The sequence below is a fragment of the Patagioenas fasciata genome, chromosome Z (assembly GCF_037038585.1).
Source record: "Patagioenas fasciata isolate bPatFas1 chromosome Z, bPatFas1.hap1, whole genome shotgun sequence".
NCBI classification, from domain to species: Eukaryota; Metazoa; Chordata; class Aves; order Columbiformes; family Columbidae; genus Patagioenas; species Patagioenas fasciata.
In genome coordinates, this window is record NC_092560.1 from 84772774 (window position 1) to 84797482 (window position 24709).

Below are 24709 nucleotides of genomic sequence, written 5' to 3' on the forward strand. Positions count from 1 at the left end.
TCTTCTTCACCGAACGGCCGGGGAGGGAGGGGAGGAAATGATGCTGCGAGCAAGTCTGCACGCCCGGATGCTTGATTTTGGTACCCAGGCCAGAGCATCCTCATTGTCACTGCTGCCTTCATCCCGAGCATCCTCACCCTCGCTGCTGCCTTCATCCCCAGCATCCTCACCCTCACTGCTGCCTTCACCCTGAGCATCCTCACCCTCGCTGCTGCCTCCATCCCCAGCATCCTCATCCTCGCTGCTGCCTTCATCCTGAGCATCCTCCCCCTCACTGCTGTCTTCATCCCCAGCATCCTCACCCTCGCTGCTGCCTCCATCCCCAGCATCCTCACCCTTGCTGCTGCCTTCATCCCCAGCATCCTCCCCCTCACTGCTGCCTTCATCCCCAGCATCCTCACCCTGGCTGCTGCCTTCATCCTGAGCATCCTCACCCTCACTGCTGCCTCCATCCCCACCATCCTCACCCTCACTGCTGCCTTCATCCTGAGCATCCTCCCCCTCACTGCTGCCTTCATCCCCAGCATCCTCACCCTCACTGCTGCCTTCATCCTGAGCATCCTCACCCTCACTGCTGCCTCCATCCCCAACATCCTCACCCTCACTGCTGCCTTCATCCTGAGCATCCTCACCCTCACTGCTGCCTTCATCCCCAGCATCCTCACCCTGGCTGCTGCCTTCATCCCCAGCATCCTCACCCTGGCTGATGCCTTCATGCCGAGCATCCTCACCCTCACTGCTGCCTTCATCCCCAGCCTCCCGTCACTGCTGCCTTCATCCCCAGCATCCTCACCCTCACTGCTGCCTTCATCCCCAGCATCCTCACCCTCACTGCTGCCTTCATCCCCAGCATCCTCACCCTCACTGCTGCCTTCATCCCCAGCATCCTCCCCCTCACTGCTGCCTTCATCCCCAGCATCCTCACCCTCACTGCTGCCTTCATCCCCAGCATCCTCACCCTCACTGCTGCCTTCATCCTGAGCATCCTCACCCTCACTGCTGCCTCCATCCCCAGCATCCTCACCCTCGCTGCTGCCTTCATCCCGAGCATCCTCACCCTCACTGCTGCCTTCATCCCCCGCATCCTCACCCTCACTGCTGCCTTCATCCCCAGCATCCTCATCCTCACTGCTGCCTTCATCCCCAGCATCCTCACCCTCACTGCTGCCTTCATCCCCAGCATCCTCATCCTCACTGCTGCCTTCATCCCCAGCATCCTCATCCTCACTGCTGCCTTCATCCCCGTCCCGCTTGGCTCCTCCAGTTCACCATATTGCACCAAAAAGCAGTTTAAGGAGCAGGCGGCTGTGGAGCCCAAGCCCGGGAAACCAAATACGACGGGTTTAACCACAGCCCTAATTAGCTGCTTTAGTAATGAAAGGAGCCATTGTGCGAGGACAACGCTTTCCAGCAAAGGTGCCATTTAAATAGTGCTCCGTGGTTTTTCTCCCGGTCAAAACGAAGTTTATAGCTATGAAATAATTTAAAAAGATGACAGTGGCTGTAATTGCGCAGCATTAGGAATGTCAACCAATTAGGCAGAAAACGGTGCTATATAAAACCTGCACCGGTGCCTGTTCTGCCAGACTTCATTCCAATAAGGTCATTCTGTCCAGTTTTTTTAAGATGTATTATACCTGCTGACTAAAAACCACAGACAAGCAAACCCAAACCACAGATGCAGCAGCTACAACCGTGCTAAAGCTTCAGAACACAAAAGACAGCGCAACAAACCAGCAAAAGCCACACTTTGCCTTTTAAATAACGCCAAGCCGCTTGACTTTTTGTTTATGTAGGGATGACATAACCGAATTACTTCATGAGCTGCTACTTTAACTCCTAGGAGTGGAAAATTCCATACGTTCGTGTAATGTGGATGTAAAACGCAGCGATGCACGGGCCTGGGCTGTGTTGCTATGGGTCGTGTGTGAAGTGTGAGCGCTGGTCCTGGGCTTCCCAGCACTAGCTTAGAAATAATACAGCCCAGTTTGTGGGTTATGATGATTTTAATCGATGCATTTGTGCGCTGCCACAGCATAACCGTGTTTTCTAAGAGCAGTGTGACACAACCCCCATGTTGTGCTCGTTTCTGACTCTTTCCAGAAGTTTCTTTGTGGGTGTGGGGTGGTTTGGTCCCAGCGTTACGAGCCCACCTCGCTGTTCGTGACCGTGTTTTCGGCCCCGCAAACGCTGCTTAACGTCAACGTCAGGGATGGTCCCCGGGGGACCACGCGTGTTTGAGCAAGCTGGGTGTGCACGGGGTGGGAAAGCTGAACCTCCCCTGCCCCGCGAGCCCCAGACCCCTGCAAAGGGCCCAGCTTTGGGGGGTGCTGGGGGTCCCGGTGCCCTCCAGCCCGCGAGGGCTTTTCACCCTGAGCTGGGATTTCAGAGACAGCCTCATTGTGAGACTTTCCTGATGGGACTGTGACTGAGGAGCAGGCAGGAGCGGGCAGGAGCACACAGGGTGCAGGCAGGAGCAGGCAGGAGCACACAGGGTGCAGGCAGGAGCAGGCAGGAGCACACAGGGTGCAGGCAGGAGCACAGGCAGGAGCAGGTAGGGTGCGGGCAGGGTGCAGGCAGGAGCACACAGGGTGCAGGCAGGAGCACAGAGGGTGCAGGCAGGAGCACACAGGGTGCAGGCAGGAGCACAGAGGGTGCAGGCAGGAGCACAGGCAGGAGCACACAGGGTGCAGGCAGGAGCAGGCAGGAGCACACAGGGTGCAGGCAGGAGCACAGGCAGGAGCACAGGCAGGAGCACAGAGGGTGCAGGCAGGAGCACAGAGGGTGCAGGCAGGGTGCAGGCAGGAGCACACAGGGTGCAGGCAGGGTGCAGGCAGGAGCAGGCAGGGTGCAGGCAGGAGCACACAGGGTGCAGGCAGGAGCAGAGGCAGGAGCACACAGGGTGCAGGCAGGAGCACACAGGGTGCAGGCAGGAGCACAGGCAGGAGCACACAGGGTGCAGGCAGGAGCACACAGGGTGCAGGCAGGAGCAGGCAGGGTGCAGGCAGGAGCAGGCAGGGTGCAGGCAGGAGCATACAGGGTGCAGGCAGCGTGCAGGCAGCATGCAGGCAGGAGCAGGCAGGGTGCAGGCAGGAGCAGGCAGGGTGCAGGCAGGAGCACACAGGGTGCAGGCAGGAGCACACAGGGTGCAGGCAGGAGCAGGCAGGGTGCAGGCAGGAGCACACAGGGTGCAGGCAGGAGCACACAGGGTGCAGGCAGGAGCATACAGGGTGCAGGCAGCGTGCAGGCAGCATGCAGGCAGGAGCAGGCAGGGTGCAGGCAGGAGCAGGCAGGGTGCAGGCAGGAGCAGGCAGGGTGCAGGCAGGAGCAGGCAGGGTGCACGGCGGGCACAGCCGCTCTCTCCAAGTTTCCGGCCCGTACCTCCCACTGCTACTTTATTTACTGCAGCTGGCCGGCCTTTTATAGCCTGTTTCATGTATTAAAATTCAAATGTGGAAAACATTACCAGTATCCTCCTTGATTTTTTTCTCTTTTTTAAATTCCCCCCCCCCTCAACTTCCTTTTGAGCGTGGAATGTATCAAATGGTCAAAGGCGAACTTCAGCCTGACTCGACTCCCAAACTATTTCCTTTGTTCTGATGTTTTCCCTTCCAAATTCAGACCAGTTTTCCAAAAGAAACCATCGGGCCCGACTCCTTTCGCCCGAGCGGCGGTTGCAGACAGTGAGTAATGCTGCAGACTTGGGGTTTTCAGTGAAACGGCCTCATTTCGCTCACAAAGCACCCGAATTCCCAGCCACCTTGCCACTTATTTAGCAGAGCCCAAACAAAACCGGTCCGACCCCATCAAGCGTCTCCGCATCCCTAAAAACGCGAAGGAATCGCCGGATGCGTCGCTCGTTGTCGCTGCTTTTCGTTGTCTCAATCTACCCTCACCTACATCTGGTAGTGAAGTGGGGAGCACAGATTTACGGAAGGAGCCGTCTCTGAAGCGATGCCCCGGGTGCGTGGTGCAGCGGTTTCACATATGCAAAGCCAACAAAGCTAGAAAAATTAAGCTCTTTTCTCTTGATTGAGAGCAGATATGCAGGAACGCTTGTAAGTCACAGATCCGCCTTTTAATAAAGCCAGATTTCTTCATTAAAAGAAGTATTGTCTAAACACTGGAGGAAAAAATAGCTTTGTACCCCCGAAAATCTTAGATTATATGCATCCCAAGTGTATTTAACATATTACCTGAGGCCAAGCTGAATTACAATCTCGACTTTCCTTTTGTGAATTCTCAGCGACTGCCACAGAGAGCAAAACGACGTCTGCTTCGTGCTCATTTCTTGGGAAGGGGAGAGGAGATGGACTGAACGGAGCTGCTGAAAAAGCACCTTTTACCCTTCACAGACCATTCGCAGTTAACATTTTGTGTTCTTTTTAACCCACAAATGGCGCAGGCAAAGTCACAGCTTTTAATGCTATTTTACCCGCGATGGGAGTTGCTTTTAGTGACATTTAATTTAACGAGAACCTGCCACAAAGCTATCAAAAAGAAACAAAACCCTCCTTGTTTTCCTTTCTCAGGTGCTGCGTTCAACAACCGACGTTACATATTAATAACCTGAAGTAACAGGAATTACGGGCATTGTATGCGGTCAAGTTGAAGGGGAGAACTGTGTGGTCAAGGGGAGCTGGGTAAGGACACCTGAAAATCAACCTGGGCAAGCAGGAGACAGCTGGATGTTTTAATAAAGGCCAATGTGGGTTGGGAGAGCTCTGGGGTTACACATAAAACCCTAGAGATGGAGAATTCTGAGGTCCCCAGCATCCCACGCGGCTCGGGACGGCCCTGCTGAATAAACCCCTGCTCTCCCAAACGCTGGGCGCTCATTATTGTATAATCACCTAACCCACCGTCCCCAGCAAGCAGCGGGGACGTGGTAATTATCGAATAATTGGCCACCGGGAGAAGCTCCTTCCTTCCTCACACTCGGCCATCAAAGTTTGCCTTTCTTTTTCTCCTTCCCTTGCCGAAAGAGAAAAGGAGGAATCCCGCCTGAATCCCATCAAATCAAACTCGAAATGTTTGCATTTTCCAGATGATGTCTAATCCTATTTGGAATGCTTCTGAACATTTGGCCTTGATTACATCGTGGAGCAACGAATTTCACAGGTCATTGTGTGTTGAAGAAAAAGTATTTCTTTTTGTCAGGTTCACTGAATGTCCCCTTGTTCTTTAATTATAAGGCGGGATGAATAGGAGAGCTAGATTTACCTTCTCTATGCCGCCCATTATCCTATGCACCTCTATTATGTCTCCTCTTATTCATCTCCTTTCTAAACAGCATCAGCGCAATCTGTTCGGGCTCCCTTCACACGAAAACCCGGCCACGCTCGCAACCGTTCCCGCTGCTCGGCCCCAAACTCATTCCGCTACGCTTTGAGACGGGAAAACCAAACCGCAACACAGGGAACGTACATACATGTGTGTATACGTAATTATACACCCACGGCATATACCATCACTCCATCATTTGGGTGCGCCCTTTCAATTCAATGGGCTTTTGGGCTTGTTTTTCGGGACTCCTGCACAGCGAGGAGCAGCTTCCAGGCGGCTCCAGCAGAGGCGCACGCTCTCCTCCCCAGATGTGGTTGCTTAATTGGAATTCCTGCTCCTAATCTGCCCTGCCCTGCCCTTAGGTCGCGGGATGAGCCAGGATCAAGCCCAGTTCTCCCCGTCCTACCCTTAGGCTGCAGGATGAGCCAGGATCAAGCGCAGTCCTCCCCGCCCTACCCTTAGGCCGCGGGATGAGCCGGGATCAAGCCCAGTCCTCCCTGCCCTGCCCTTAGGCTGCAGGATGAGCCGGGATCAAGCCCAGTTCTCCCCGTTCTACCCTTAGGCTGCAGGATGAGCCAGGATCAAGCCCAGTTCTCCCCGTCCTACCCTTAGGCCGCGGGATGAGCCGGGATCAAGTCCAGTTCTCCCCGTCCTACCCTTAGGCCGCGGGCTGAGCCGGGATCAAGCCCAGTCCTTCCTGCCCTGCCCTTAGGCTGCAGGATGAGCCGGGATCAAGCCCAGTTCTCCCCGTCCTACCCTTAGGCCGCGGGATGAGCCGAGATCAAGCCCAGTCCTCCCTGCCCTGCCCTTAGGCTGCAGGATGAGCCGGGATCAAGCCCAGTCCTCCCAGCACCCCACAGCAGCGACCTGCCCACCGATCTGTCCGGTCCCTTTCTCTTCCCGCGTTATTTTCCCCTCGTTTTAATTAACCTAAATAGCCTCAACCATCTGAAAATCCCGCCAGACAACCCCTCGTTCCCTCCCTGCGCTCCGCGTGCGAGCAAGCAGCTCCGTTTCTGGGAGGAAATCTGAAGTATAAAAGCGAACGCCTGTGAATCCTGCTGGAGATCGCACTGATCCAGTTCAGCCCCGGGTGTGCACAACTTCACCGCTTCCTAACCGAGAACTGCTGCAGAACCCTTGTTTTTCATTAACTTCTGCTTTACGATTTCTGTGGACTCATACGCATTATGTAAGCTACTTTTCCTTATTATTTTTGTGCCATTAAAGAAGACTGAAGAGACAAGCTTTTCCTTTGCAAGAGAGAAAGCAACGGCAAAATATTTCCTCCGCAAAGTGCAAGATGTCTGTCCTGGAGACCTGAGCGGTGCACGAAGAGCAAATTACAGCCCTAAGCCCACGGGTTTTGTGGCACGTCACCCCGGCAGGCAGCAGTGACCGACCAGGGGACACGAGCTTGTGAGCCCGAGGAGGGTCAGCAAAGCCCGGCTTTGTGCACCGCTTAGTTTGCGCTGGAGAAGGGCTCTGTAATCCTGAGCGAAACACAACCCACAGCGAGCTCTAACTTCCCTCTTCTCGCCCTGGCTTTAAGCACATGTTTAAAACAGATTAGCTACCAGCCCCGCATGCCAAAGCTGAGCCTTACAGTAAAAACCGCACCCAGCTTCCCAAGCCAGAGGTGGGTCCTGAGTAAAATGCAACACTGGTGACATCGTTTTGAAAGCAAAAAGGGACAAGTGTTTCAGGAGCCCTCAGCCAACCCAGGCTCCGTTAGCACGGACGGTTAACGAGCAGCTGGGGACCAGTGACAGCAACCGCGGCAGCCACTGGGGACAAACAGCAATGGGGACAAACAGCAATGGGGACAAACAGCAATGGGAACAAACAGCAATGGGGACACTCGCTGGCATCTCATGCACATACACACATTAAGGTTGGAAAAGACCCTCAAGATCGAGTCCTGATGTTAATGTCCCATGTCCCTGAGAACCTCACCTGTGTGTACTGTCAACCCCTCCAGGGATGGTGACTCCAGCACTGTTCCAATGCCCCACAGCCCTTTGGGGAACAAATTGTTCCCCAGATCCAACCTCAACCTCCTCTGGTGCAACGTGAGGCTGTTTCCTCTCATACTGTTGCTGGTTACTTGGGAGCAGAGGTCAACCCCTCCATGCCCCACCTTTTGGGCAGTTGTAAGGTCTCCGCTCAGCTTTCTGCCCCCCACAGCCACACAACAGCTCGCACGCACACCCCGCACAAAGGAAAAGCAGCATTCTCCCCACGGATCCGCGCAGCCCGGTACGGAGAAGCCAGGACTCACCATGAGCGAGTGGCGGTTGGCGGAGAGCAGCCCGGTGCCGTAGCCGGAGCCCAGCCCGGCCATGGCTCCGTTGTGCGAGGGCCCTATCAAGCCGTGCATGTCGGCGTGGCCGCCGGGCATGGCGGTGGCGGGGCCCACGGCGTGGTTGCGCAGGACGTGGATGGCGTCGTCCAGCCGCTCCAGGCGGTCCTCGATGCGGCTCTGCTGTGGGGACACACAGAGCGGGCAGAGCATCAGCAGGCGCCGGGCACCGGCGCTGCCCCGGCGTGCGCGGGACGGCACGGCCAGCCCGTCCTCCCTTCTCAACCCCTTGCTCTTTGTTTCTCTCGCTTTGGGCCTTTTGTTTTGTTCTGTTTTCTATTTCTTTTCTCTGTTTCCCTCGGGTAACGTTTAGAGTAGCGTTGCGGGGAAGGAGAGAGCATGGTTAACACGAGTACAGCTTTGATTTTCATGGGCAAAACAGGTTCAATGATTCCTCATGAACATAATCATTACAGTACATATGTTGCCCTCTGTGTCTTTGAAAAGTTTTAGTGATACTTAAAAAAAAAAATAATAATAAAAAAAATAAAAAAGAAGTAAAGAAACAAATACACCTTTGATCATCATCAACCTCTGACCAGGATTTTCCTCCCCCCGTCTAATCCCAGGATCACACACAAGGAGAAACTACCAGGTCCTACGGCTGAGGCTTCGCCCACCCGTCGTACAGGAGGGACCGTGTCCGTGTGTCCTGCCCTGGGAAGGACCCGGAGGGACCGTGTCCGCGTGTCCTGCCCTGGGAAGGACCCGGAGGGACCGTGTCCGTGTGTCCTGCCCTGGGAAGGACCCGGAGGGACCGTGTCCGCCTGTCCTGCCCTGGGAAGGACCCGGAGGGACCGTGTCCGCCTGTCCTGCCCTGGGAACAACCCGTCTGCAGACCTGGGAACCTCAACTCCTCGCTCTTTCATTAAATACAAAGGGGGAAGCTCACAAGGACAGTCCTGAAGCACTGGGGAACCTGAGCTGCACACAGGATTAGGCAGAGCTGATGGATCTCTTCAGCACATCTCTTAACCAACCCACTGCTCTCCAAATAACTAAAAAACGGCCAGAAGACAGATAGCCTAGAAAATACCACAGTCAATCATGAGAAACGTTTCTGTATTGGGGCACAAAAAACGGTTCATGCCGACTCCTGACCCTGGCAAAGTGCTAACGAAGCCAACAGGACTGCGGTATCGCCCGCACCGCGGGTTAAACGCTGCCCTCTTGGCAATTAGCTGATTGCTTTGTTCTTAAGGCAACTTGGAAGCTCTAGCGCTGTTTTACACCCCACCATACGTCAGGCATTCCACACCGCTCAGGGGAACCACCTGGACTTCCACCTGGGACCAACAACCAACCGAGAAGAGCGAGATGGAGGCCACGGGGCTTTGTGCAGTGCCCTGTCCTACCGGGCCTTTGGCTCTCGCTTCTCCTCCCGTGAAGGAAGGCGCCAAGTCCTACTGACGCCTCTTTAACCCTCTCTGCCACGTGAGCATTTAGGACCAGCTTGGCCGGGTAAGCTCAGCTTGCTGGTGTTTCCCGGGGAGAGATGAGAGCGACGGGCCAACGTCCATGGCTTTCTGCTCCCCTACGCTCCTCAACCTACTCCATCCACCTGCTCAGCAGCCCCTTTTTGGCGGTCCTCGCTCCCCTTTTCGGTAGCTTCAACACAACATCCCCGGTGGAACAGGAGACCCTGGCCAGCAGCACCTCCAACCGCACCACGGATCTCCAGAGCACCCATGAGACAAACTGAGAGGTGGGAAAATCAAGCCCGAGGGCCTAAGTGGTCACTAACGAAATGAAAACCTGTGTGAGAAGAATGGATGAGAAATGGAAAGAACAGCAAGTAAAATACTGAGGCAGAGGAGGTCACCGATCAGAACATACCAAAGAGTGTAAGGGACCTTCATAATTGGGAGATGATGACGCTTGACCTCCATTTCTAGACCAAACAGCTGTGCCTGCTAATAGTAAAATCGGAATTACCATTAGAACTATGCAAACAAAAAAGTCTTTCAAACTTTTTGGACAGTTTTGTAGACACGTAAATGCCGTATTCCAGATAGACTATAGAGTAGACATATGGAGAACTTCCAAAATACACACGGATGGAAAAAAAATAGGAAAACCAAGGTATTTTGTAGCGAAGCACGTAGATGCAGGCCACAGAGCTCCCCGCGCTGCTCCTCCGCATACAGGGCCGCATTCATTCCCAGCTCAGCGAGGAGCAAACGTGGCGCTGGTGGACGGAGGAGCCACAGGCAACACGCTCCACGCCGCCCGTGACCTCGTCCCACCAGCGAGCTTACAAAATCTTGAATAAAATAACCATAATAATAAAAAATGGCGAGTGAAAGCACCGCACACAACATTCACGCATAGGCCGACGAGGGTTGCGCTCCCTCGGGGCGGAGAGTTCGGGCTGAGCCAAACCCCCCTGGGTTGTATCCGCTGCTCTAATCCTGCTCCTGTTGGCGCGGGGAGAAAAGGGGTCCTGCTCCCCGCAGCCCTTCCGAGGCAAACACGGGGAAAACGAGGCCTTTTTTAAAGTATTTTCCCAACAGCTTTTATATGGATAGATAATTTCTAACACTCTCTTGAAGGAGTGATCTCCTGAACGATCTCGAAAAGCGGGGTTAAGGATTTGAGATGGCACTATCGGGATTTTAATGGTGCTGTCTACGCTGAGCGGCGCTTGCTTGGGCTGGGACAGCCCAGGGTGGAACTCATGGCAATCTGGGTTTAGGCTCTCACAGTTCAGGTTTTGTTTTCTCATACAACTCAAAATTATGCCAGTCCTAATTAAAACTTAAATCTTCCCTTCTCTGGTCGCCACGGAGCTTTTAGTTGAGGTTTTGCTACAGCACTGAGCTGCAATCTTTACTTTTGAAATAGTTTTCAACTTGATATCCTTGAGGGAAAGCGTCTTGCATGCTAAACGCTTCCAGCTCCTATTTAAACGCACTTATAGTCCGTATTTGTACTTATTTTGACACTGGGTTCTCCCTCTTTCCCCGCAGAGCCTGCAGAAAGCCAGGCAGCCCAAAATGAAAGGGGGTTTCCCTTTGGCTCGGTCCCTTCCATCGGGAAGCACCTTGCGAGGACAAACGCAGCCCCAGTGCTGGGGCTGCTAAAATTGTGGGCAAAATAAGGGCATTTTTGGAGCTGCGGGACCCTACTCCAAGCTATGACAGGCTGGGTGGTCACTCTGTCCCCTGCTAGGGGTGGCTTTGTGGGGACGCTTGCTGTGTGTACACGTGGTGTCCCCCGCCTCCTGGGCCTCACGCAAACCTCTCATCCCTCCTCCCAAAAGGGTTTTGTCCCTCCAGGTCTGTGTCCCTGCGCTTAGGGCATCACTTTGCAGGATGAGGAGCCCAGGAGCTCCTTCCACCTCTGTCCCGCTACTCAGGGCCCATGGACAACAAGGGATGGATCTGCCCTGTGGGAACTCAGCGGCCTTTTAGGACTCCTGGTGAGGTTAAAGCATCCAGGGCTCATGCAAAGAGGATACTGGGGGGTTTTGGCTTCTTTGGGATGGAGATCTTGCCTCAAGAGGCCTTCTCCAAGGCATCGGCGTGTGCTGCACGGGAGGAGAATCCTAACACTCCACCTGGAAGGTCTCAGGTTTCAGAAATCCAAATTATACCCAGGTAAACATTTAAAACACCTGATGCTCATGAGAACTACCCTGGGCCTCTGCGTCTTTGCAGTTTAGGCTGTTATTAGGAAAGCGGGTTTAGTTAAAATGCGCCATTATTGTAAACGGAGTACAAAATCAACTGGGGCTCAGTGTGGCCAGAGATGGAGTCTACGGATCATCCAAGGAGGTGTGGGGCTGGACGTCCCCGCATGGGGACAATCTCTGCGCCCAAGGGCACTGCAGAGCCACCAACAAGGACATGGGAACCCCGCTGCGCTGCTGCCAAGGCCTGGGAGCTGCAAGGACCTGCTCCCCACGCCGAGCACAGGGCACCTCCTACCGAAAAACACCCTGAAACGTTCAGTAAAATAGAATCGTAACAACAATACCTGAGAGAGAAGGGGGAGAACCAACAGGAGTTGAAGGATTTGATGAAAAGCTGTTGTTGGTGTGATCTGGAGAATAGATCTTTAAAAGATGATACAGAATTAATCTAAAGCCATCACAAACTGATGCAGAAAGAAATATGGAATTCTTATGCATTCAGTTCATTTAAATGAAAGCAGGACAGGTTAAAAAGCCTTTATTCAAATATTAATACTTTTATAAAGACAAAACTGTATTAGGCGCAGGAAGCTAGACAACAGACCCCTTTTGATGGGAACGGACACTAGTCAATTAAGCTGTGGTTTCTGATCGTCACGTGGATCTGCTACGGTGATCTACACGTTCTCATTGCATAGGCTGCTGTACAGACGAGTGTCACTGAACAAGGTGTCCCCGCTCGTGCCATTTGTCAGGGCACCACTTCGAAGTGGATTCTGTACTGTATCGGTTCTTTCAGGCAAACTAGAGGTGGACTTTTCGCCTTTGTTTTAATGTGGTTTTTTTTTAATGAAGCATCGAAGAATATGCGAAAAAATATAGATAGATATATTAACTCTCATGAGAACTCAATGGAACCCACTCTGCCCAGAAAATAACTCTAGTGGTCCTTATTAAAATCAGCCCGTGCCAACCGGTACCGCGGCAATAGCTGGGGCACGGCAGGTTGGGGTCCCCTCGGGGCTGGCAAACCGCCGTGCCCCCGCTACCCGGGTACGAGCGGGCACCGCTGACTCTAACAGCAACCACAGGGACCGAAGAGGTGGAAACTGCCATGAGAAGAGAAAATCGAGCGGCAAACTCCATAGGAATCCCGTTTGCGGGTGGCTGGGGAGCGCACAAGTCGTTCTGCTCAGCCCTCGCTCGCCCTAGGGAACGGGGGGACAGACGGACGGACGCGGCTCCCCGGCCAAGCCTTCCCCTCTTCCCGGCTCTATTCTCCACTAAATGAAGCCTCAAACTCAACGTTTTGCTCGGCAGTGACTCCGGGACCACATCTCTCCCGTTTTGCCGCGCATCTCGGACTCCACTCTGATTAAATGCCACACTTTGCAAAGGGTAAAAGGTGTATTCCCAAGTAAATGTTTCCTTACAGAGGCGAGTGCTTTCCCCAGCGCGTCCCCGGTCTGCGAGCTGCCGGCCGCCCCGCTTCCTCTGTTGGCTGCAAAACAAGAGACCCCGTGTCAAATCAGGCAGGGAGACATTGGCGACTTCTATTCCTGGTCCACTTACTCACGATTTAATTGCATTTTAATGCTAATTACATAAAATTAATCTTTAATTGCCATGAATTTGTTTGCTAAGGTAGATACCAAACACATTCATGCTCCGTTTTTGCAGATAAAATATAAGCTTGACCGGCTGTTTCTTTTTTAACTGTATGGCATATTTGATAGCACTTGGCCAAATGGATTCACTTCTTCTGAACAAAGCGTTTCTAACAGTAAAAGATGCTCAAAGGTATGGAAAATAGGTGCTCTGGGATGTGCAAATCCACTCTAACAAGGGTTTTCGTTGGAAACTCCAAGCACCTATATATAACAGCACAATATTTCACTTATAAAACCTATTTAGTGTTCTCTTCACTTGCCCCATGACCCTGGTCCTTTCTATACTCTCCAATGCATGTTTTAAAGACGTTATTGAATTCCATATGGACTTGTCAAAAATGTTCCTTTCGACTTCACTTGAGTATTTAATGAATTGATTTTTTATATCTCTGAGGCTATGGGATTGTAGCTTTTATATAAAAGCCAGGGATGGAGACCAAACCGCCCGTGTTTGTACCACAATGGACAAGCACAGGCGCTTTTTGGTCATTAATAATATTAAAAAGCCTCCTCTGAGTTTCACCCCAGTATTACTGAGTTAAATCTTCCGGGCGTGGGAAGGAACGTGTGATCCCGGCTTGGGTTGAAATTAAGCGTCGAGATATATAAAGGAAGATATATAAGGAAACGTGAAGACAGAGAGAAGAGGCGATGCCATCCAGAGATGCAGCTTATCGGGGTTAACTTAACATTGTAAATCACAACCCAAAGCTTTGTGCCTTGAACGATACCAGGCAGATGTCCAGAAACGCAGTTACTTGGCTCTGAAGTGAACTGTGAATCGAAATGTAAATCACGCATTGTTTTTTTCCTTCTTCTAAGTGAGTCTACGTGCATTACTGTAAAATTAAGCCCTCCATTCGGCTGGCTGAAGGTTGGGTTCTCCTCATGAGCTCAGTTGGCCAAAGCAAGGTAAATATGGCACCTTCTGCACCAAAGACCAAGATATAAGTAGACAGAGATCGTCTGAAAGTGCTCGTGTCCCCAAAATAGCTCAGGCGCACATGTCCGCTTTTCTTTCTTGTATCGCTAACCATTCCACACGTGAACTGTGATTTGCTTTCGCCCTCATTTTGCTAACGACTGAAATCTGTTTGTGACCTAAGAGAACAGAAGCCATTATTAAAAGCTTTTCCAAGCCCATCAAGGAACAGGCACAACGAGGGAGAGCTGGTAGTAACGGGAGAATTCAAGGAAAAAAAAGCTCATAGAAGAAATGCTAAAGAGATTCTTTTCGGCTGCCCCGCCATGGGAGAGATGATATTTTACAAGGGATTAGTCAAAAATTGGCTCCAAGTGAAGCATCAATGTAAAGGCTTTAAAATAAGTCAATACAAAGCAAAATAAAGAGCCAAATGAAGCTTCTAAGAGCTCTCAAGAAACTCAAACAAACACTTTTTTAAGTGCAGTGTAGAAGTGGCTGCTCAGAGCAACCCAGGGCTGGAGGGAGGAAGGCAGAGAGATTTAAAAGCCAATACTGAAAATAGGAGGGAAGATTAACGAAGAGCAATATCCCCATGGATAAACACAGCCCCTTGCACAACCAACACTGCTCTTTTGGAGGCAAGCACGTCCTGCGAATCGAAATCAATTCAAGACCACGCTGAGCACATGGATAGAGGTGATTCTGTAAAGGGAACACATCTGCACGCTCAGCTTTCACCAAAGCCACCTCCCAAAGGCTCTGGGAGAAATGAACCATCTTCAGATAGCAGGAAGTGAGGATATTCCTGCAGATACAGGAATTATTAGGAGAGAGATCAGCCGAGCAGGAATGAACAATTCGCTTTGTAAGGGAGCAGAGTTACCAGGAAGACAGGGCTGCTCCATAGAGGAGCTTCTGCTCTGAACAAGGACAGATGTTTTCAAGCTCTTACGCGAAACGCTCAAGAGCTCAGTGCAAGGAACCCTGTGAAACTCCTCCAAATGTGAAGGGCACGGTTTAGCCGCGTTGGGCTTTAATTCAATGAAGCGGAAAGGTTTCAATTAATGAATCGATGACGGACGCAAGAGCGAGGGAACGCTGGAGGAAACTTCCGGGAAAAGGCATGAGAAGGGGTGAGGTTCATCCCCACGGCTGCATGGCCAACGGGTCCATGAAGAGGGGAGGAACGGGGCAGGATGTCCTGGAGCTGCAGAAATGGCCAGGATCATACTTGGTCACCGAATGCGTGACAAGGCCAAGTTCTGGCACGACGCCGAAGCCACAGACAACCTGGGAATGGGATTTGCAAACGGGACTCGAAAACACAGCACCAAACCCATCGCTTCTCCTGGTGAGATATTTCCCCACTCATAAGACAATTAATATGCTGAAGACGCCCTGAAAGCCTGCGACCTTTTGATGGATTGATTGTAACGCTGTTGAAGAGCATGTTTATTGTTACAGTTCATCTCCTCCAACTTTCTCAGCGTGTTTCTGCAAAGAACAATTCTGCACTGGAAAGCGAGGGGACAGAATGATGAAGTGCAGCCTTCCCACGCCCCGCTGTTGGGATTCTGATCGTAAATCGGAACGTTATTGAATAAACTTCCAGGAATCTGTATCTCAGCGAGTATCATCCCAGCGAGTGAAGCATCTAGTGTAACCGATAGGCCTCCTATGAGAGAATTCCAGCCAGACTTTTTATAGCTTAAATCGGAGTACAAACTCGCACCGTTCTGCTGGAACGGCGCTTTCTGAACCAGCAGACTGGAAATTATGTTCCTATGTAAAGAAGGGTGGAAAAACTTGCACCATCTCGGTGTTCACGGCTGCTGATCCTCCCAAATTAGGAGGAAGTGACATCGCTTGGATAAAAGTCATGTTCTTACGGTGTGCCACAGGTCACCGCCCTCCTGGAACCGGCGGCTTAATGTTCTTGTGGAATATACAGCGTGGTATAAGCTGCACGAGCACCGGGATGGGCACAAACGGCTTTCTGGGGCAAATGAGGGACAGGAGCGTGTGGCCAGAGAGCGGGGAGCTTCACTGCTTCAGGAGGAGATCAGGGCTCGCACCGAGATCCAAGCCGTGCTTTCGCAGCCCTCCGTTCAGACCGAGCCCGAGAGCACTGCTCGTTGAACATTTACAGCTGCTCCGACAACTCCCTGTGCTCGTGTTGGTGCTCTTCTCATTCACAATGGGTTTTTCTCAGGGGATGAATCCAGATGAAAATCCAGATGCTGTTTTTCAAGGGCATTTTCTGGGGCACAGGGCAGGAGTTTGCACGCATGCTCCCACATCGCTCTGCAAGGTTTTGTGTTCCTAAAAGTGACCGTTCGGCTCCTGCACAGCTGTGCAAAGACTAATTTTGAACTAAATTTGACACTATTAGACTTCTTTTGAGGGAGAAAGAGGTTTTCCTGCGTCACGTGCGCAGAGGCGGCAACGCGCTGTAAAGGAGAACTCTCCACGGAATGGCAGGATTGAGCACAGAAATGCTATCCCGAAACGGGATACATTCTTCTCAGACAGTGACAAATTAAGAAGAGCCTGTATTTAGTTTCTCCTTTGTTCAGAGACCTTGAAAAATATGATGCCCATGTGTTAATGTTTCAACCCACCCTCCATTCTTACTGCATTAGTCCTGCTCGCAGTCATTCAATACAGAATCATGTGTGTAATCCGAACCATGTGGCCAGCGACGTGTTCCCTATTTACCAATTATTTCATTAGCTTTATTTGCTCTTTGAGATAGGGGCAAGCAATATTTTTCTATTTCCTGTATTTAAGTACGAAGCGGTGTTCGTCAAATATTTAAGGCTGGAGAGGTATGCTCTTAATTTCCAGAGCGACTCTCCACAGCGTCAGGGCTCTTTCCCTACACGTTTCCACATGTCGCCCACACCACGGGGAAACCCAGCGAACACCTGAAGGGGATGAACGTCCCGATACAGAATTATCACCTCACGCGGCACTGCAGGCAATTAAATCGCTAAGGACAAGAAAACTAGGGGATCAGGCACTTAGCTGGCGCAACGTGCTCCATAGGAACCCTGAGGCAAAGCGCTTTGTTGCGATATTTAATTCACAAAAAGTAGTGGTAAAACGCATAAGCAAAGGGGGCGAAGGTCAACTATGATGTATTATAATAAATAATACTTATTTCCATTAAATATTTGCTACCTCTCTGCAGTCACTGGGCTGATAAGCCAGTCCTTCCGCACACCGTGATATATCGGTGAATAACCCTCTTGGCTCCAGCGCAGGGCGCTGGGGCGGGTTGGGGGCAACGGGAGGTGCTGGGGTGGCGGTGGCGCCCCCAGCCCGACTCACCCATGATGCTGTCGGTCCCGTTGGCAGGGGGCGTGCAAGAAGACGTGCTGTAGTGATTGGTGCCACTGCGGTGGAAGGTGGACATCGGAGGAAGACTGGAGTTGATGTCTGCTGAGGAGTGGGACGGGTAGCTCTGCAGCAAGAAGGGGTACAAAAGGCAACGTTGGAGTTATTGGGAACACGGGAGGCAGCAGAGTGCTCATGTTGCCCCAGTTGTTCTTCACCCAATGGAGAAAGGCCCTATGACTAAGCAGGGAGTCCATTTTCCTACCCCAAGAGACTCAGCGTACGCCCCTCTATATGGATAAATATCCCCAGGGGACAGCTCGTGGCTGAGGATGGAACCACCAAGACGTAAAGAGAAGAAATGACGGAAGAAAACCGAGGTGATGTATCAAGCCGAGCATTCTGAGAGGCACAGGTAGCGGTTGGAGCAGAAGCCTTCCCAGGGACATGGCACAAACCCCACGCTGCTCCTGACATGAAAACCCAAGATGTGCAGCGCCGGGTTTGCAAACGGTGCCGTAAGGAAGCGCAGCGGCACCCCAGAACTCAACGCGCTCCGTTTTCCCTCCCGCTGCAGCGCCTGCACGACAGACGGGGGAAAACGCGACCCATCGGGTCCTCAGAGGGACACACGGGACCTTGGTCGCTATGTGGCTGCATCAACACAAACCTTCGCTCCCAACTAACCGCCAGGTAACTGAATACCTGAAGGTTATCTCGAAGAATGCAACCAGCACGGCCTAAATCTATTTTTCCTATTCATGGAAAAACTGCCATCAACTCTGACCGAGGTCTGAATAACATCTTTGACTCATAAACCGCTCCAAGACCGCAGTCCCAAACCGGAGCGGCTGCCATGGCAGAACTGAATTCCTGGAGCTGCTGGGAATTCCTCCTGGGCTGGAGAAACAAGTGAACGCGGAGCAGCCGGGTCAAGGAGCCCCATGGCTGGTCCATGGCCCATATCAAAGTGCTGGTTCGGGGTTTGCCCATCTCTCAGGAGACATCAAACCGCAGCTGCCAAACGTCGTAGGAAAACACGGGATCTGAATACAGCGCCGTGGAGAACTGTTCTCTGTACTCAATGCAGCTACCTCGAAAATCACTGAGATGCCTGAGAGAGGAAAAATAACCAACAGCGGCTTTTCTTCCTTTCTTTTTCTATGTGCGTCTTCTCTGCAAGTGACTGACAAGCTCAAGACACCTAAAATACAGAAGGCTCTGGCAGTCCAGCCATGCATAATTAACAATTAATACGAGCATCATCTGCACCGAACAGCCGCACCTTGAACTAGTAGCAGTGGTCCTCACCATAATTTAGGATAAATATAATAATATCTACACACAAAACATGTGGAGGCCTTAGGTGGAACATCCCTACTTGTTTTACACTGCAGAAAAACCCCCTGCGTGTTACAAAACCGAGATATTCAGAATGGAGCTAAACTTGAACACAAAGCCTGAGCTGACACCAAGAGCCACCTCGTTGTGACGAATGAGCACCGGTGGAGATAACAAATGAGATTAAATGGGGTTTTAAAAGTTATGCTCCATTTTTATTATATATGCTTGTCACTTCAGAGCAACGTTACATTAAGTTTGCTTAGTGCCTTAATTACGCCTTTTATAAGGACATGATTAAGCAGTTTTTGAGGCAATTCCTTTTGCTTTTGACTTCCTATTAATGTCACATAGCAGCGTGCTAACCTCATTAAATGTGAGACACTAAAGATCTGGGTTGCAAATTCATCTTCCATTTGTAAGAGTGAGCTTAGCTCTCCTCATTCCCCAAAAGATGGTCCTGCAAGACCTCACAGCAGCGGACCCTCCAACCCAGCCCTCCTCATTATCCTTTTTAATGGGCTTTGAGAAGGAAAAGCAGAGGCACAGAATGGAAAACCACAACCTGTAGCGTTTCACACATTCTGAGAATTGCTTCACTTCGGCCGTCTGGCCGTCACGTTACCTCTTACATGAAATCAAACCCCAAGACGGAGTTGACGGGACGCAGCGTTACTTCTACATCATCAATTCAGTGCGATACCAGAACATCCCCTAAGCTGTGCTCAGATCAGCCTTCATTCCCATTTTATTCCATCCCAATATGATAGATGGAATCGGCCCCAGCAGCTTCCTCCTGAGAGAGATCAGGATGTACCGGGAAAAATGAAAGAAACCTCCCTTTTTTAAAGCCAGGACCCAGCCAGGACCCTCAATGTGCAGAGTCCCAGGTGTGAGCGGCTCGTTGATGAGCAGGGGGCGCAGACACAGGCTCAACCCCCTTTGGATGGAGGAAAAGCCTGCGGGACCATTTCTTTTGTCCTCTTTTTGCACTGGGGGAGGTTCTGTCCAGAGGTGCCCAAGCCAACCTGCAGGGCAAAGTCACCCGAGATGCCTCCAAATCGCTTTTGTGCAGTTTGCAACACGTGATGGCACATGGAGAAGGTTTGAGCGGCCCGGGCGGAGGAGGAGTTGGTGCCGTGACCCCCGTGCTGTGTCCCCCGTGCCCCCCGTGTCCCTTACCAAGCGGTCGTGCGGGTGCAGGCTGCAGTAGCTGCTGGACTGGGGGATGTGGGAGGAGTTGCCCAGCATCCCCCCGTAGCCGGGCTGGTTCATCCCGCTGGAGGAGCTCCACGGGTCGCTGCTGTGGTGGCCATCTGCAACACAAGGAGGGGACAGCGCTGCCGCTAAGCCCGGCCTAAGCGCCCGAGCGGGGCTGCGGCGCTTCGGGGGAAAAATGAAGGCGAAACGGGAATACTCGTGGCATCCTGCGACGCTTCGCTGCATCGCTTAGGTGTGAAACTCCCCCGCTGCTTTATTCCTGCTCCGGAACTATAAACTCAGGAACATAAACCCCGTTATAACAAATGTAATCAGAGACAGAACATTGAGACGCTGAAGCCTGCAGGAGGATGGGCTGAGGAGCTTGGTCAATGACCAGATAACCAGGTAACTGTTCCCTAAGGAGCAGCAGAGCTGGAAGAGGCACGTGGGCTGGGAAACCTGTTGGCTTTCGCAAACTGCAGGAGCCGGTCTAATAAAAAGTGATGGTGTCCCACCTACAGCCCTGATCCCGCACTTCAAACAGCCCCGCAGCACCGGCCCGGCCGTTTGAACAGCCCTTCCACTCCCATTTATGCCTTCAATAGCAATCTGCCAGGAGATAACATTTAAAAGCGCAGAAGGGCTAAGCGCTGCAAAGGGTAAATATTTGATATCATTAGAAGCCTATTAATCCCCAGCTTTAGAACTCCATAGGAGTTGCATAGCAGGTTGCTCTTTGGGCGGTATTTATTCACGTTTGAAGCCGAGTTTTCTTTGCAGTCACGGTCCCTTTTTGCAAAGGGTGTGAAGCAGAAAGTGTCTGTATCTCTATGCAGAATCAAACGCGCTCCCTTGCCCTGCAAATACTTCAGTCCTGCTGAATTAAACGCGTTTACTTACCCTTCGCTTAGCTAAAGCAGAGCATACGTAGGAGCGTTCAAAAGCTCATTAGTGGCAAAAGATGAGTGCGTGGATCTTTGCAAACTCTAAGGATTTTGTTGGACAAGTTATAGCCAATTTCATTGTATTTGCACCTAATCATATAACGCGGTAGCAGTGAATACACCAGAGCAATTAACCCAGCCTCAAACCAAAGAAATGGCTTCGTTTTAAAATGGTTGCTCTACATGCACACGCACACAAACGTGCACATGTGTAGCACTGATACTTTGCATGAGACAAAAGCCTTTCTCGTTAACAACATACAGCAAAGTACGTGCACGAATTTGTGGGTATAATATATGTGCACACACACGTGCTGGAAAAAGTGCTTCGGGAACCTGAGGTGGTAAGAGGCTGGGAAGTTATTTATTCGGCTGCTTAAGGATCAAAACAAGATGGTCAGAGCCACCGCGGTCCAAGCAAGACGCACGGGTCTTCGTTTTAATGGCGATGGTACAGACCGCCAGATATTCCCCACTGCGCAGAAACCACAACACAAAGCTAGAAAACACCGGCGGAGGTTTCCTGTAGAAAGCAGCGTCTTACCTTGCATGAAGAAGGAGCTGGGAAAAGTGCTGGCTGCTGGTTTTGAGGATGGATAACCCGGTGAGTCCCTATTGTAGTCGGCAGTGCTTGCTGACGGGGCATAAACCTAGGGGAAGAAAGCCTCATTCAGTGCGAGAAACAGCGAGGTTTCACCTTGCTCGGTATCAATCAGTTCCCAACGCGCCGTAATTCCTCTCCCGGAGCACAAAAACCCCAGTAGACGTGTGACTGGAAAATAAATCTTAAGCTTCAAAAGAAAGCCCAGCCTGACATTTTCCAGCTTTACCCAAGGATACTCGCAAGGTATTTGTCAAAGTATGGATTTCTGTAAATAAAGTGAACAAGCAGATGTACATATGTTCTTCCTACAGCATCACGGAGCTTAAAATAAACAGAGAGTTGAAACAAAGCTGGTTTTCTCCTACAGACTTCACAAATAAAACCGAAAGCACTGCGAGGACGTCAGAAACTTTATTTCCCAAACGAAAAGAACAAAGAAAATAAACCCAGCATTATCTAGGACGCTGAAAATTACAAACATATCTAGGGATATTAAATTCCCAGGAATGGAGCCCTTTCCAGAGAAGCCCATTAAAAACCTGGACGTACACAAGACCACCAACACATCGGGGGAAAACTCCTCCTTTCGCAGGGCTTGTTTGTCTGTGCACTAAACGGGGCGCGTGTGCCAAACCCCTCATTCACTGCCATGCGTTCGCTAATCCGCCGGAGCCTCCCCAACTCGCCTTGTCCAAAAGACCCCTTCTATTTCTCGCTTCGGTTTCGCTCGGCCAGTGTCTGAAAGCAAAACCGAACCGATAAATCCGGGGCGGGCCGAGCGCGGTTGGTGCCGCGGGTCGGCCCAGGCGCCGGCTCTTTGTGTCTGCTGGAGGTGCCTCTCTCCAGATGGTCAGGAAGACTGAAGCACTGTCATCTCCTTGATGAAAATGGATACCTTCCTGCCTCCATTTTGAAGCAGGCAGCAGATCACAAAAATTGGCACAACGCCTGTTCGCAGGTCACAGCCGCGGGGAAGGGAAAAAACCCAGCGGCGAAGCAAAGGGCTCGGCTAAAACAATGAAAACGCCCCAAAATGAACCCCGGGGAGGACGAGGCTGAGGGTTCGGGAGGCTGGATGTCCCCGTGTGCCGTGGGGCTCGCCTGGCACCGCGGCCCCCGGTGTCGCCAGCCCGGACGTCACCACAGACAGGGCCAAATCAAAGCCTTGGGTTTTAACACGGCGCCTTCTGCCCGAGTGGAGAATGACGGGGGTGTGGGGGGCTCGGGAAATCATAGAGGGACACACAAGGATCACGGAGTCACCCCGTCCCCGCACAGGACAAGGGGGAACGTCCCCAGGAGAGAGACCCCCAGGAGACAACTGGGATGGTAAAACCAAAGATGAGCCGGCTCTGCACCCAAAACCGGCTCTGCACCCAAAACCGACCCCTCCGTGCAGGGGACAGTGGGTGGGATGGCACCGGTGCCACCGAACCCCCTTGGAACTGCGGCAGCCCCAGTGCCACCTCTGACACCTTCAGCGCCGCTGTTGGCAGAGCCGCTCTCTCCCCTTTACAGAATCCCAGAATGTCGGGGGTTGGAGGGACCTGGAAAGCTCATCCAGTGCAATCCCCCCATGGAGCAGGAACACCCAGCTGAGGTTCCACAGGAAGGGGTCCAGGCGGGTTTGAATGTCTGCAGAGAAGGAGACTCCACAACCTCCCTGGGCAGCCTGGGCCAGGCTCTGACACCCTCACCCCAAACAAGTTTCTTCTCATATTTAAGTGGAACCTCCTGTGTTCCAGTTTGCACCCATTGCCCCTTGACCTATCACTGGTTGTCACCCAGAAGAGCCTGGCTCCATCCTCCTGACACTCCCCCTTTCCATATTGATCCCCATGAATGAGTCCCCCCTCAGTCTCCTCTTGTCCAGCTCCACAGCCCCAGCTCCCTCAGCCTTTCCTCACACGGGAGATGCTCCACTCCCTCCAGCATCTTGGTGGCTGCGCTGGACTCTCTCCAGCAGTTCCCTGTCCTTCTGGAGCTGAGGGGCCACAACTGGACACAAGATTCCAGGTGTGGTCTCCCCAGGGCAGAGCAGAGGGGCAGGAGAACCTCTCTGACCTACTGACCACCCCCTTCTAACCCACCCCAGGTACCATTGGCTTCCTGGCCACCAGGGCCCAGTGCTGGCTCATGCTCACCCTGCTGGCCCCAGGACCCCCTTGGGATGCCGAGAACTGGGCTGCAGAAATGGTCACACCAGCTATGGGAGAACAACTCTGTGGAAATCACAGAGGCTCTCAGCAAACAGACCTGAATGCCTGACAGATTAAAGATGAGAACACAGGTGCACGGTGCCTTTATGGAACAGCATCACTGTGCCAGGCTATTAATGCACCAAAACGCATCTATTCTGCTATATCACGACATCCTGCCCAGGGGACCACGTGTTGCTCCTCTGCAGCAGGTCCCTGCTGTCCCCTACCTGCTGCGCTCGAGGCCACCAGCCTCGCGTCAACGTTTGATCCATTTCAGAGGAAAAGCAGCCCAAAGCGGGCTTAGGAACGAGGTCACCCGCAGCTCCAGCTCTCTGCGCCCCACAAGGGACCGCTGGGCGCAGGTGACCTCACCACTGACTTCATCAGTGACCTCATCAGTGACGCAATGAGTCTTGTGCAGCCCAACCACCAGAGATAGGCCTTGGATTGCAAATAAAGATGAAGAACCCCCTCCCACGTCCCCTGCGATCGCCCCTGTCACCTCAACCCGCTCAGCCCTCCTGCTCGCAAACACAGACATTGATCCCAGCCTAAAGCCTGGGCTCACACTAGGAAGAGCTGGAGTGGAACTCCGGTGTTATCACGACATGAACTAACGCCACAGAAACTCCTCTCGTATTCAACCGCGCACCAATCTCCAGATGCGTTTCCCTCTGTACCATGGGGACTGCAGTATTTTCAACAGGCAATAAAGAGAGCGGAGGAGACAATTAAGTGGATAAACAACCTCCCGACTGGGCCCTGTCCTTTTGTCATTCTGCCACAAAGCAACGCTTAGAAAAGCAAGAAGTGTATTATTTCATCACATTAATAACCTAGCCATAAATGTTTGCCGGATAATCTGACAAAGAAGGAATTGCACTGATAACCCCATTTAAAGAGAGATATAAATCATCGTGAGTAAGCGCTGATAAAGAAAACAACCCCATAACTTGATTCAAAATAGTAATATGGGTTAAATTTATGGTACTGGTAAAAATCGTAATACCCTGTCTCCAAAAAAGCAAAAGAGAGTAAACCACAGATGTGTGCAAGTGACCTTCTGATTCGAACAGAACATATAGATTTAAAGATGTTAATATTCTTTAAAGAGCCCGAATTTAGCACAAAATCACTCTGACTCATGCTGGGAGGTTTGATGAATAACGATCTGGGAAAAACACGCCGCTCTGTACCACG

General features: G+C 51.8%; 1 protein-coding gene across 23 annotated transcripts in view; it reads right to left on the reverse strand.

Moving 5' to 3' along the window:
- The window catches only part of LOC136115087 (transcription factor 4), a 173063-nt gene that overhangs the window by 14308 nt on the left and 134046 nt on the right, over nucleotides 1-24709 (reverse strand). For 15 of the 23 annotated variants that reach the window (XM_065860975.2, XM_065860970.2, XM_065860969.2 and 12 more), the window contains 7 exons: nucleotides 21249-21354; nucleotides 19740-19873; nucleotides 17211-17343; nucleotides 12716-12783; nucleotides 11627-11705; nucleotides 9485-9561; nucleotides 7568-7771 (listed from right to left, as the gene is read on the reverse strand). In XM_065860975.2, coding sequence (XP_065717047.1) covers nucleotides 7568-7771; nucleotides 9485-9561; nucleotides 11627-11705; nucleotides 12716-12783; nucleotides 17211-17343; nucleotides 19740-19873; nucleotides 21249-21354 — 801 coding nt within the window. The remainder of the gene's footprint in view (nucleotides 1-7567; nucleotides 7772-9484; nucleotides 9562-11626; nucleotides 11706-12715; nucleotides 12784-17210; nucleotides 17344-19739; nucleotides 19874-21248; nucleotides 21355-24709) is intronic. The other 8 variants (XM_065860968.2, XM_065860965.2, XM_065860982.2 and 5 more) reach the window with 5 other exon arrangements.